The 13616-nt window shown below is 41.9% G+C and overlaps 1 protein-coding gene across 6 annotated transcripts in view; it reads left to right on the top strand.

Annotated features, from left to right (window-relative positions):
* The window catches only part of EYS (eyes shut homolog), a 456551-nt gene that overhangs the window by 301795 nt on the left and 141140 nt on the right, over positions 1 to 13616 (top strand). For all 6 annotated transcript variants that reach the window (XM_083431300.1, XM_083431295.1, XM_083431298.1 and 3 more), the window contains one exon: positions 2200 to 2420. In XM_083431300.1, coding sequence (XP_083287426.1) covers positions 2200 to 2420 — 221 coding nt within the window. The remainder of the gene's footprint in view (positions 1 to 2199; positions 2421 to 13616) is intronic.

Below are 13616 nucleotides of genomic sequence, written 5' to 3' on the forward strand. Positions count from 1 at the left end.
CACCGAAACTAGAGCAGCACATGGAAACGCCGTTTACCTTCCCACTGGAACGGTACCTATTTATCTACTTGCACTTTCTAGCGTGCTTTTGAACTGCTAGGTTGGCAGGAGCTGGGACTGAGCAATAGGAGCTGCCAACCTTCTGATCGGCAAGCCCAAGAGGCTTAGTGGTTTAGACCACAGTGCCACTTGCATCCCTTGACATACAATACATCAAATTCTTTCATGAATTTGGATATTTTGCTGAATATAGCCTTATTAAAAGTTTAGGGGGGAGGGAATAGTATAAATATCCCTTCCTTTCAGTATTTGTCCCTCTTTCCTGTTTTTACTTTTTACTACTGTTCTAGATATTATTATTAATTATTATTATTATTTTATTTATTTATTTATATACCGCCCTATACCCAGAGGTCTTAGGGCGGTTCACAACAGTTAGACTTGCTGAATCAGGTAGTTCTGGTTTAATAAGGGTCTCTTGGCTCTGTGTCAATACTTTAGAACTGTGTTAGCTTGTATTTTATAACGTTTTTAACCTTATTAATCTTTTCTGTAATGCTTAAGTCCTTCTGAGTAAAGGAAATATATTGGCAAACCAATGTGCCTAAAGACCAATCCTTGAATCCTAAATTTTCTGTACACTTATATGGAGGAGGGCTAGCATCCCCCTTTAACACGGCATCTGATGCAAAGAAAACTTAGGTGATAAACTCAACTTTCAGACCCAGTGTAGAAATCAGACTTAGTTCTCCCTTTGAACAGAGCAATTTGTCACAGAGCTAGCTATGCAGAGGGCATTATTTTAGTGTCTGTAATAGAGGCTCAGTATTTTGTGAACTGACCACTGATTCTTTAGCAAACAAAGCATTCCTCACATCACCAAATGGATGCAATACCCCTATCTATAATGCAAATAATACTTTTTTTCACTGGGTAGTTTTATTAAAGGCCTGAATCTCCTGAAGACATCTGGCTTTATGTTAAGTGTTCCATGTGTTTTGCTCCGATAAGGGTATCTTGGTGTTTTTGTATTTCTTGCTAGCTATCCTGCATGACATTTGTTCTGTGCTCATAATCAGCCACAGATTATTTTGCATGCTGAGAGTCTGGCAGTTACGCTGGAGCAGATTTACAACTTCTGCTTTCAAATATGATTGGAATACTGGGGCTGCTATTCAAAAACCACCAGTGCTATTTCCAGGGATTCTGAGAGAAAGCTTAAAAAAATCTGTCCAACATCCAGTGGTGCAGCTAGGACTGGAAGTTGGGGCTGAAGTCCAGGCCCCACGGCTCAGAATTTTGAATCCATAGTGCTGTTTGTCGGAGCAATACAATATATGTAGTAATCTTCCTAAGAGGATGGGGCTTGTGTGTATTTGTGTGTGTGCGCACTTTATGCTAGCCTGCTTGAAAGGAAGAGTGAAGATCTTCTTTCTGGTGGAGACTGAGTTACTGCAATGTGTTCATAAGAAGAGCCCAGCTGGATCAGACCAAATATACACCCAGTTCAGAATCCTGTTTTTCACAGTTTTGTGTGGCTGCCCTGTGCCCTCTGAGCTAGTCTGCTGTCCTCAGGTGCAATGGGAGGTGCTGTCCCATGTTTAGTGCTGAAGTAAGATCAGACCAGGGACGCGGGTGGCGCTGTGGGTTAAAACACTGAGCCTAGGACTTGCCGATCAGAAGGTTGGCGGTTTGAATCCCCGTGACAGGTGAGCTCCCGTTGCTCGGTCCCTGCTCCTGCCAACCTAGCAGTTCGAAAGCAAGTCAAAGTGCAAGTAGATAAATAGGTACCGCTCCGGCGGGAAGGTAAATGGCGTTTCCGTGCGCTGCTCTGGTTCGCCAGAAGCGGCTTAGTCATTCTGGCCACATGACCCGGAAGCTGTACACCGGCTCCCTCGGTCAATAAAGCGAGATGAGTGCCGCAACCCCAGAGTCGGTCATGACTGGACCTAATGGTCAGGGGTCCCTTTACCTTTACTTATGCACACTATATTGTAATTCACCTCAGGCAGGAAGATGTCTTGAGCCTACCTTTCACCATGGCCAGCAAGCTGCCTGTGCTAAGCTCTTCAACCTGGTATGACAGCAATAGTCACCCTCCTGACAGCTGACACCTAGCGGACCACTGCCTCTGAAGCTGGTGGGGGACTTGTTGAACAAGTCACAAATGTTTCAAGTAAAATTAATATTGTCTCACAGATTTCCTCTATCTGAAGAAACACCGATGGATGTCTCTGGCACTGTTTCCGAAGCACTCAAGTCAGCTTTGCCCTCACCTGCTCGCCCAGTCTCGTTGTCAGTCTGCCAAGAGAATTTGTGTCGTAATGGAGGGACATGCCATCCCATCAATCTTCCTGATGGCGTCAACTCGTTTCAATGTGACTGCCGTCTGCATTTTACTGGACGCTTCTGTGAAAAAGGTAATTGTGCTTCACACTTTTCAGCTGAGAGAGGGATATTTTCCTGGCTCTGTTACCATCCCTCCCTAGAATGTGTGGAGTAAGTTCACTGGCATTTGAGGCAATATAGTTGTGTAGAATCACCACCTGACTTGGATCAGGGATGCACCCGGTTCTGCCGTTGAATTGTTCATGCTGGTTTCATCCTTGTATAACTGTGACTATAGATGCCTAACCTGTAGTACTGGTGTTTTGTCATTGCACTGAAATTAAATCTTAAACAGGGTTATGTCCATAAATATATTCCAGTCACAGAAACTTTTGTCTCCCTTTAAAGGTGGGAAGGATTATTTATTTATATCCTCCTTAAAGGCCCAAATAGGGTCTATGTATTTCCACATACAAAATCAATTATAAAATCCATACGTGATTAAAATACTTAATAAACAATTCCATCAAAGCATCAAAAAACATCCATAATTTAAAAGTGCAGTAAAGCAACCCAGTTAAAAACCATAACAAACTAGAAAGCAAAATGATTAGACCACAAGTTCTAAGTTCAGGGGAATGCTTTCCTAAATAGGTGTGTCTTCCAGAAGTGATGGAATGGCGATAGTGATGGGGCTTCTCATTATTTCAGCTGGGAGGACATTCCACAGTGCTTGGTGCCACCAGTGAAAAAGCCCACGCGTGTGCTACTACAAGCCCAAAATAATGGGCTGTAAGTAGGCTTTGAAGTGTGGACAAATGCAGGTCATCTGTTTTTTTTTAAAAAATCATTCTGGCATGCAAGTGGCTACTGATCTGCTTCAACCTTGAAACTGTGCCAATGGACAGAACACAAGCTAGAGGATGCTGAGCTTTCCTAAATCTCATTGATTTGAACAGGACTTTGGTGCATTTTTTTTTTTTTAACAAGTGGATGTACTCATTGTTCTCATGTGCAGAGTAAGCAAGTTCTGCTGATGCTTAGCTACTGCAGGTGCTTCACATACAGGTGATATTTCTTGCACATGTGCAGTACATGCACTTAGGTGAAAACTGCTTGTGTAAAAGGTAAAGGATCCCTGGATGGTTAAGTCCATTCAAAGGCAACTATGGGGTGCAGCGCTCATCTTGCTTTTCAGGCTGAGGGAGCCGGTGTTTGTCCACAGACAGCTTTTCGGGTCATGTGGCCCACATGACTAAACTGCTTCTGGTGCAACGGGTCACTGTGACAAGTGACAGAGTGCACGGAAATGCCATTTACTTTCCTGCTGCAGCAGTACCTACTTCTCTACTTGCACTGGTGTGCTTTCAAACTGCTAGGTTGGCAGAAGCTGCGACACAGCAACGGGAGCTCACCCATTGTGGGGATTTGAACCACCAACCTTCTGATCAGCAAGCCCAAGAGGCTCAGTGGTTTAGACCACAGCCTCAAATGAGGAAAGTGCTTGTTCTGCAAGTTTGGAATCCCACGTTCCCCTGCATCATATGACTGTACACTGGGTAGATAAAATCCTTGTGCAGTTTTCACATGTGACATTGTTTATCTTGTACCTCTCTGCAGTCATGTACACTACCTAGGTGGGGGCAGGGGGGATGTTTAATGTAAAGCAACTCTTACTAAGATCCAGGGGAGTAGTTTGAGGGGCTTTACCTGATCTTGGTAGCTTTTCCCAGCTCAGGATAAGCAGTCTGTCTGATCTCTATTGATGGAATGCCAGGGAACAGAGCTCTTCTCAGTCCCCTTCAGAAAGCATCAAGAGAGGGGGAGTGGGCTGGAGATAGTAGAGACATTCTGCTTTACTTGTTTCTATTGCACAGTTGATAAAGTGCCACAAATCTCTCTCATTTATTATTGCAGCAGCAGCAGACCAGTCTAACATAGCTATGCTTCTATACTGAGACACACTAGTGGCTGGTGGTGGGTGTTGTAGCTCTGTTGTAACATGCTGCAACTCTGGAAATCCCACCTCTTGCACTGCACCTCGACAAAGTCAACTGCAGCAATGGGGAAATCAAAGGGAACATTCTGCTGGCCCCTCCTGAATAACAGATCACTCCAAGATAATATGGATTAGAATGATCCAGCCAGAATATTTGGCTTCTTGCTGGTTTCTATGGGAAGGCATCGGGGGAGAGGAAGCCTTCATTGCAGAGTCAGAATGGAAGGACATTGTGTTGAAAATCTTCCGTTCCTTGCACCTATTTTAGACAGGCCAGTAGCAGAGGGGAAATGAATAAGCAAATGCAGAGTACATGTGAGTTAAGAAACCTGCCCCCATCATAAACACCATAAGCACATTTCTCATTTATGTGGCAGAATAAGTTTGATCCGCTTGGCCATTGTTTATCTCAAGCAGATGAAGCAAATGTGTCCTCTCCTTTATCACTGTGATATCAAAAGTGACACTGGATGCAATTATGTATGTTTAGACGGACGGCTAGCACCCCCAAATATTAGGGGGGACAACTTAATAATATAATAAAGCAATACTGATCCATGCTGAATACTGCCTGCGGTGGGTGTGGTAGGTTAGAATTGTTATTTTGCTGGTAGAGGGGAGCTCTGCTGGCAAGGAGATATACCCAGGCTGATATACCCATGAAAAACTCTGTGGTCATGGCACTACTGCCAGCAATGTTTCTGCAGAGCTGCAGAGATACTGCCAGAATAGCATCCCTTGCATCCAAAGCTCCCTCATCCCCCTGACCAACCAGTGGATTGGGCTTGACAGTCTGTGCCACCCTGGAGCTGGGGAATGTGTTTTTCCTCCTATTGGTGTCAGTGGGAGGGGAAATGGTACATAGCAATAATTGCCAGGGAGATTTGAAAAGAGAGAGAGCTGGAGCAAGCTGGCAGGGCTTTGGCTCCAGGGTTGGCTCCGTCGCAGATCTCTGCTCATGCAGAACAATCCTAAGGGTCAGGAAAGCAAGAGGAACATTCCTTTAAAAAATACCAAAGCTATTCAAAGGTGCACACATGCCACTCTCCTCTTGATCCAGCTTTTGACTTCAGCAGTTTGCATTCTCTTTTTCAATTATATTTAATTACGCTGCCCATCTAAGATCCCTGTTCACTTTTAGTTACTATCAGGAATAATTTAATTTTGAAGTTAAAGTAAATTAAATATTGGGGGGATTTGGGGGGTGTAGGTTTTCCGTGTGTTTTTTAAGTCAATATCTATTGCTTCTCTGTCTTGTCATTCAACTGTCTTTTATTCACCGGTACTTCCCAGAACCTTCATCTCTCTGATATGTTTGGTTCTTTGGCTGTTAGCATCTAAGGCACATTCTTTTGTTGACGCTGGATAATTTCCATTAGCGTTATTGGGAATTACTAGTGTGTAGCAAAATGAAAGAGTGCCCATATTATAATTAAAGCTCTAATATCCTTCTAATAGACTTTCTATTGTATGAAATAAGTACAGGGAAGCCAGAGCCAAAAACGCACTTGCCAGATTGTCAATATATCTGAAAGGAATGGAAACCCAGCTCACAACACTGACTGAAAGTGGGTCATTATACTGTATGTGAATCCAATAAATGACTGGGCTCAACACTATGAGTCTTAGTTAATGATGCCTCAGATGTCAGTATCTATTGGGTTTTTTTAAACCCCTTTTCCCATGCTTGTTGTAAACTGCACAGCATTTGTGTGGTTTAAATTGCCCCTGGTACCGAGACAATCTGCAGGAATTCATCTTACACATTTGTGTGAAGAATGTACTGAAGTTAGGGAAACTTTCTGCAGAAAGTGTGCAACTGGGAACATATTGCAAAGAGAGGAAAAAGTGTACTTCATTGCTCACTCAGCAACTATTTTTTCTTCAAGGTCATTGTCAGATATCTCCTTCTTTAGATCCCCAGGATCCTCAGAACCCAATATGGCCTCTTAGCCTCAGAGATTGCCTAGAGTGGGATCCTTACTGCTGGGTCACTAATTGCAGGCAGTCCAGTTTTCTTCCTGCCTTTGCTGTCTTGTCATTTTCTCATTTCCAGCATCTGTTCTCCTCTACTCATAAATTTCCTGGGGCCTCTCTCTCAACCTTTCCCCATCATACCTTTTGCAAAGCTTCTCTGGGCATCTGATTAATGTTCCACAACTGCTGCCACGGAGCTGCCCCTCAACCAGCTCACCTGCATTTTCATGTGAATGAGCTGAGAAGAGGAATGTCATGGGAAGCAACTCCTTTGTCCTCCGGATGGTGAGGAAGCAATTTGTGGGTGCTGGACCAGCATCCCAGTTCCCCCTCTCCGAAATACCCTGTCCTGCTGCCATGATACCATCAAGGTGGGGACCAAGCAACATTCTTGAGGGGAACTGGACAATTCCCCCCTGCTCTACATGCAGTGATAGGAATGGGTGCAACTGTTGCATTTCTTTCTCACATATTCAAAGCAGAAGTCAAAAACTTTGTCAGGGGGAAAAAAGACCATTCTTGCAAGTTCTTGTGTGGAACAGCTGGTCACTGAAATCCGTCAACCACCAACCAACTTCCAATCAGGGCTTTTTTCCCAGCCAGAAGTCAGTTCCGGCACCTCTCAGGTGGGCACCATTGCCATTCTAAAAGAACGAGGCATGCGTTCCTAGTGAGTTCTGGCACCTCATTTCTAGAAAAATAGCACTGCTTCCAATATTATGTAGAAGCTTGTCTTTTATGTACTTGAGCGCATGCTGGAAAGAAAACAAAGTGCAGGTTCCTCACAGTTGCCAAGTCAATTCTTTTAAGCTTTAAAAGCAGTGCTATTTTTTCTAGAAAAAAAGAAGTGCCGGAACTCACTACGGACGCCTCCTTTGTTCTCTTATAATGGCAGTGGTGTCCACCTGAGAGGTGCCAGAACTGACTTCAGGTGAGAAAGCACTGGTTAAGGCTCTTCAAAAGTGATGTCCAAAAGTTTCATAATGGCTGAATAACACAAGGGCACCTCTTTTGATCAACCTTCATTTTGAAAGTAAAGCTTTGCTGCTTTTGAGAACGTGGGGAAGATGCAATTGATTTTGTTCCATTTCCCCCTCTCCTTTAAAGCACAACACGGTATCTCTGGTCCCTACCTTTCATCCAGTGCCATCCCTAAAAATAAATAAATGCTTGGGACATTTTTTAAAAAACTGGCTTTGTGCCTTTATAGCAGAGGCTGAATAAAGCAATTCTCTTAACAATCTCCTCCTCATCAGTGTTAAATGATTTGGAATTAAGTACTACCCTTGGCTTTTTGTTTATTGTCTTTCATGCTGCAACAGATTGTCCAATCCCTAAAGAAAAAAAGATCTTTGGACTAAACTGTAATACAGATATATATTTGCATGTGCAAAACATCCCCCCCCCCCACACACACACCCTGATCTGTTGCTCTTTTTTTTCCTTTAAGCCACGGGGAATAGCAGATGGTATGGGTAGGACTGAGCAGAAGGTGTGTATATTTATTGCAAATGATAAAGAAAGGCCCAAAAACATCAAGCCATCTATATAATACCTTTGCATTTGCATATCAGAGAGAGGAAGTGCTTCCAAACCTTCACCCTCATGCATGTGGTAACCATTGTATTTAAAAGGCCATCTTAAGCTTTCAGTTGGCTCTGAGCAAAGCCTGTGGCTCCGTTAGTAGAAACTGCAGGCACCTGTGGTCACTTTCTTTTACTACAGAAAAGTCCACATTTGGCCCTGCTTAGTGAATTAGTGAGACTGGCTGCAAGAAGCCTTTTTGAAACAATTTCACCCTTGAAATATATGTCAAGGTCTACAAGTAAATTTATTGCTGTTGTAGACAGCAGCTGCCCCACCTTGAACAGAAATCTCCAACCAGGTAATACATGAGGGATATTCATAATCTATGCAGTGACGTGATGTTTCTTTAGCTAGGGTTGTATCATTTCAGAATGCATATTTGCTTGTGTTTTATTTGAATTTTGTTCCAGATTTGTGTGTGTGTGTGTGTGTGTGTGTGTGTTTGTACATACAGATTTCATTTAGCCTAGCTTTCTGTCTGATATGCTGGTTTTCTATGTATAGGATTTTTTAGATTATAAATAAATGAGCATTCAAACATATGAACACCCCCCCCCTCAATAGTCTAAGATGTTATAGCCCAGCCCAAAGGTTAAGGTAGCCTTTACATCTGTAGAAGAAGAAGAAGAGGAGTTTGGATTTTATCACTCCCCTTCAGGAGTCTCAAAGCGGCTAACATTCTCCTTTCCCTTCCTCCCCCACAACAAACACTCTGTGAGGTGAGTGGGGCTGTGAGACTTCAGAGAAGTGTGACTGGCCCAAGGTCACCTAGCAGCTGCATGCGGAGGAGCGGAGACGCAAACCTGGTTCCCCAGATTATGAGTCTACCACTCCTAACCACTACACCACACTGGCTCTTTGTAGAGCAGTGAGGATGGTTTAGAAGCATATTTTCTCCTGAAATACAACCAAATACATATTTTCTCTCTTAGGGTACGTCTTTAACTAAGATAGATAGTCTGCACCCAATTCTGGCTAATGTAAATGTGGTGACTAAGCCTAAAACTGGCTACTTATGCAGCATTCTATGTGGCTATCTTCATGCCCTTGACCCCTCTAGTCATTCAGTTTTAATATGTCTGGGGTAGACTCCTCGAGGCCACAGATTCATACCTTGCTAATACGGCACAGTCATACAAGACAACTTGGTTTTAACCAAAGCATCTGCCAAGTGAAGCGCTGTACAGGTGAGCAGTTTTGAGCCCCCAGTCACAGACTGAGCTTTGTTAAGTTGAATATGGAATTGGCTTTTCCACTCTGCAACTTTCCTACCTTTATGCCCCCTTACTTTGTCTCATTTCTCCAGTGAAGGAAGCATAAGGGCATGCAGACTTACTTTTTATATGATGTATGTATGCAGATGGTTGTCTGCTACTCTAAAGTTCAGCATGACAGATTTAGATTATCGGTGCTTGTTGCTGCAAGGAAAAGCATACGTCTGTGATTATTAATTGTGAGATTAACATTTTTAAACTAGCTCAAAGTTGTAATGATGTTATACATTTTTCCTCTAATAAATAATGCAGTGGAGCAGTATCTAAATATTGTGCCGTACAACTCAGATGAAGCTTTTGTTTTAATATGCTATGTATCTGTGTACGTTTTTACCTGGCTAAAGTTCAGTGGCTTGCTCCAAACCCTGAATGAAGTGGTAAGTATTTGTTCTAGGCATTTGAGAGCAATTGAGCAGTATTTTTAAGTATATGTAGATTGTTCAGGTTTAAACTGTGCAAATATGTATGAGTTTAAACATTCTAAAATGTTCATACAAATATGTATGAGCTTGAATATTCTAAAATGGTTGAAGGTAATTAGGGTTTATTATCTTGTAAGTAACTTCAGGATTGCAGCCATAATAGACTCATTACTAGTATGGACTGAGTTCTATGCACACTTCCTTGGGAATAATTCCTACTGAAATCATTGAGACTTCCTTCTGATAGACATAATTAAGTGTTAGATAAAAAAGCTGTCTGGTGTTGTAAGGTATATAACTATTTTTGGTTTTTGTTTGTTTGAATCTTTTCCTAGCATCTTGCATGTTGCCATCATTATTTGCATTTTCTTTGGGGTACTTTCTGAAGTATTGAAAAATGGTGTTAGGCCTGATCCAATTATCAGGCATTATATATATAATGCCCTATACCAATTTAGATTCTCACATATTTCTGTCACTCTAAGACAAGGATAGAGCATATGTGGTCCTCCAGATGTTACTGGGTTCCCATCTCCCTTCAGCTCCAGTCAGTATGGTCAAAGGCCAGGGATGATGCAACCTGAAGTCCAACCACATCTGGAAGGACATAGGTTCCCTATCCCTACTTTTTTTAAAAAAAAAAACTTGCAGAGATTGGAAGTGAGGGATAGAAAAAGGGAGTTGTGTCCTACTATAGAGCCCTATACAATGCATTTAGTAAGGATATCTTATTATTTGAAGCAATTGTAAGCCTCTGAGCTGTTCTTTCCAAGCTACAGTAGGTGAAATGTAATACTAACAAAGCAACAGAAATGAAAGGGAAGCAAAAAAGATAGTGATGATCAAGACTGCTGTAGAACAGTACAAATCAGATATATAAACTGTCAGTATGTATGTAAGTAGGAGTCATTTTCTGTTCCACCCTGTATTGATTGCATACAGCACTGTTTCTGTTCCACTGCAATTCATCCTCTTCCAAAAAGCGATATTATTCATCTGGCTGTCCACTGTGGTGAAATTATGTAACTTACATAAATGGTGTTGTCAGTATGTTATTCCACTCCATTCATTCATTGCAAAGGAAACAAAATGCAAATGAAGGGGGGCATAATTACATATTGTTTGTGGTCTGAAAGCAAGAGCAGCAGCATATACCAATAATATTTTCTGGATTGAGTTCTGTTCTGGACATGGGACAAATATGTTTACGATAGCAATTTCTGCTCCTGTTTCTCTTTCTGTCTGATTCTCTGACATCACTGCCAGTGTGTCTTTTCCAGTTCTAAAATGGCTGCTCAGCGCCTGCCAATGTTCCCTTAATTTGAAGTGTGTGCAGTTGATGCTATAGATATAGAGACTGTAAATCTTAGTTGGTGTTGATGTTGATACCAGGAATATGGTTTCACTGTTGCATTATGCAGGTGAAGGTATTTATGATAAGTCTGACACACCACCAAATGCAAGAGACTTCCAGGAAGCTCCAGAGATTATTTTAATTCTACACACACAACTAACACAGACCGCAAACTAAAACAATTCTTTGGATGGAAGACAATGACAATACAATTGCTTTTATATGCAGAAATGTTCTGGATGAAGCAACCTTTCTGGATCCCTGCAGGAGTGTCTTTCACTTCAAGCTGACAATAACCTTAATAGTTGAAACACTTGGAAAGAGAAAGGGAGAAACCAAATAGCAAGTGTGCAACCAAGCTACACTACACATTATAGCAGGCTTCCTCAAACTTGGCCCTCCAGATGTTTTTGGCCTACAACTCCCATGATCCCTAGCTAGCAGGACCAGTGGTCAGGAATGATGGGAATTGTAGTCTCAAAACATCTGGAGGGCTGAGTTTGAGGAAGCCTTCATTATAGCATAAGCTGTATTAATTTTCAACAGAAACATTTGGACCTAGTTATCAAAATGCTCCTTTCAAACACAGAATGGGTTTGACTTCACAAGTGACAAGGTGAAGTTAAAAACAAAACTCTTTACAGATAGAAAACACAATGCCCAAGTGACTTGATCCTATTGAAGCAAAAAGAGAAAGAGAAATTGTCTACTCTTTTCAAAGCAAATCTAATGCTAACCCTTTTCAGCGGTGCTGCTGGCACTCTGAAATGTGCTCCCTGGAGAGATCTACATGGCCTTATCACTGTGTGCCTTCTAGCGCCTAGAGAAGACCTGGATGTTTGAAAGTCTTTGCTGTTAGCATGATAAAATATCAGTACAGTAATGGGGTTTACTATATGCTCGTACATGCTGCTCAGAAATTCCCATAGCACTTCTTCCCTGCTCCTATTGCTGCCATGCCATGACTGAAACAAGCCAGAGTCTGGTTTATTTATTTTTTTGTCTAAGCTTGGGCTCATGGTTTGTTTGGGATGTGGGGTAATGTGTGTTGTGTTTGTGCAAATATATTCATTTATTAATTTATACACAACCTTTAAAAATGAAAGCCATTCGTTGTTGGTTTTTTAGGCTTTGGGAAAGCAATAAGGCCAGATGATAGAATTGCTTCTTACCAGTTACTGAACAATCTCAGCTCTTTGTAGGATGGCTTATTCTGTGTTCAGAACAAATTAGGGCATAGCTATAAATTATATATCTGGGTGTTCACATTCTGGCTATTTTTACTCCTGCTGCTGTTCTAGCAGTTTTACAAGTAGTACACAGGGAACACTTAAATATTCTAGCAAAGCTTATTTGATATTATGTGACTCAACAAAAAAAAATGGTGTTTGATTTTATTTGCTTTTATCCACAATCTAAACAGTTTAAGATTCTTGACTCCACTTTCATGGCCTACGTCCGAAATTATTGGTGCTTGTTTAAATCCCTATCAGTAAAACTTCTTTAGTGTGCTATGTAGCAGAGAACTTGCAATGGAGAGTACTGAAAATGGCGGGAGGGGGTGTTACCTCAGACTTAGAATAGACGTTTTGTCAGCCAGCTAACTCCACACAATAATGACTTGTGCCTAACAATAATATTTACAGCAATCAGAAACTGCAGCCATGATTGCTGCACACTGGGGGTGTGGAAGTCTCCACTTATAGAAGGAACCATGTTGGCTTCAGGGATTATTCTTAGCAGACTTTATACTGCTTAAATGAGCAATAGAGTGGGGCAGCACCATGTGCACAAACTTAAGTAAACATGGGCAGACCCACAAGCACAGCTTTCGATCAGAGTCTCTGTGTCTTTCCACACTTTCAAGTTAGATATCCATCTCATGGTATGAAGATGGCCTTATGCTCCACCTCATTCAGTGAGGTCTTCTGGGGATGAACTTTTGATGGTCCCGAATGCCTCTGAAGTTTAGCTGGCCTTTACCAGGAGCTGAGCTGGCAGGCCCTGCCCTATGAAATTCCTTGCCAATAGAGGTTTGGCAGGCACAATCTCTGCTCTCTTTGAGACTTCATTTAAATGCTGTGTTATTCAGACAGGCTTCTGGAACCTGAGATTCTTTGCCAGCCAGATTTTTCTGATGCGTTTGACATCTCAACAATGTTATTACTGTGTGTGGGTTTTTAGGGTTGCTTACCATCTTGTGATGTTTTGTACGAGAGTGCAGTTTATAAATGTTTAAATAAATAATTATTGTTTGACTGTGGTTTTTCCTCCCAGTTGAGTGCTTCAGATGCTGTAAAGCTGGAAAGAAAAGGAATCTGTCTTAGGAACTATAAATTGGCAAAGGCAAACCATAAAAGTAGCACGCTGAAGGCCACCACCTTGAAAATACCATTCACGTATTCTCTGGATTGAACTATACCCAGCTTTGAAAAATGTTGTCTCACTTCCTGAGAAGCAATATACATAGCTGCAGAGGTCACATCATTAATAATGTGGCAGTAATGCTTTAGTGTTTCCTAAGCCCTTCATGTGCATTGTGTCAGGAATGGTTGCAACTTCTACAGCAGGCCTGTGTTGCTATTCTCATATTCCAAGAAGGACATCTGAGAACAAGGGAGTTGTGGCCTTCCTTAAAATAGCACAAGGAGTTTCTGGCTGGCATGAGATACGAA

This window comes from Podarcis tiliguerta (assembly GCF_965153285.1).
Source record: "Podarcis tiliguerta genome assembly, chromosome: 3".
Lineage (NCBI taxonomy): Eukaryota > Metazoa > Chordata > Lepidosauria > Squamata > Lacertidae > Podarcis > Podarcis tiliguerta.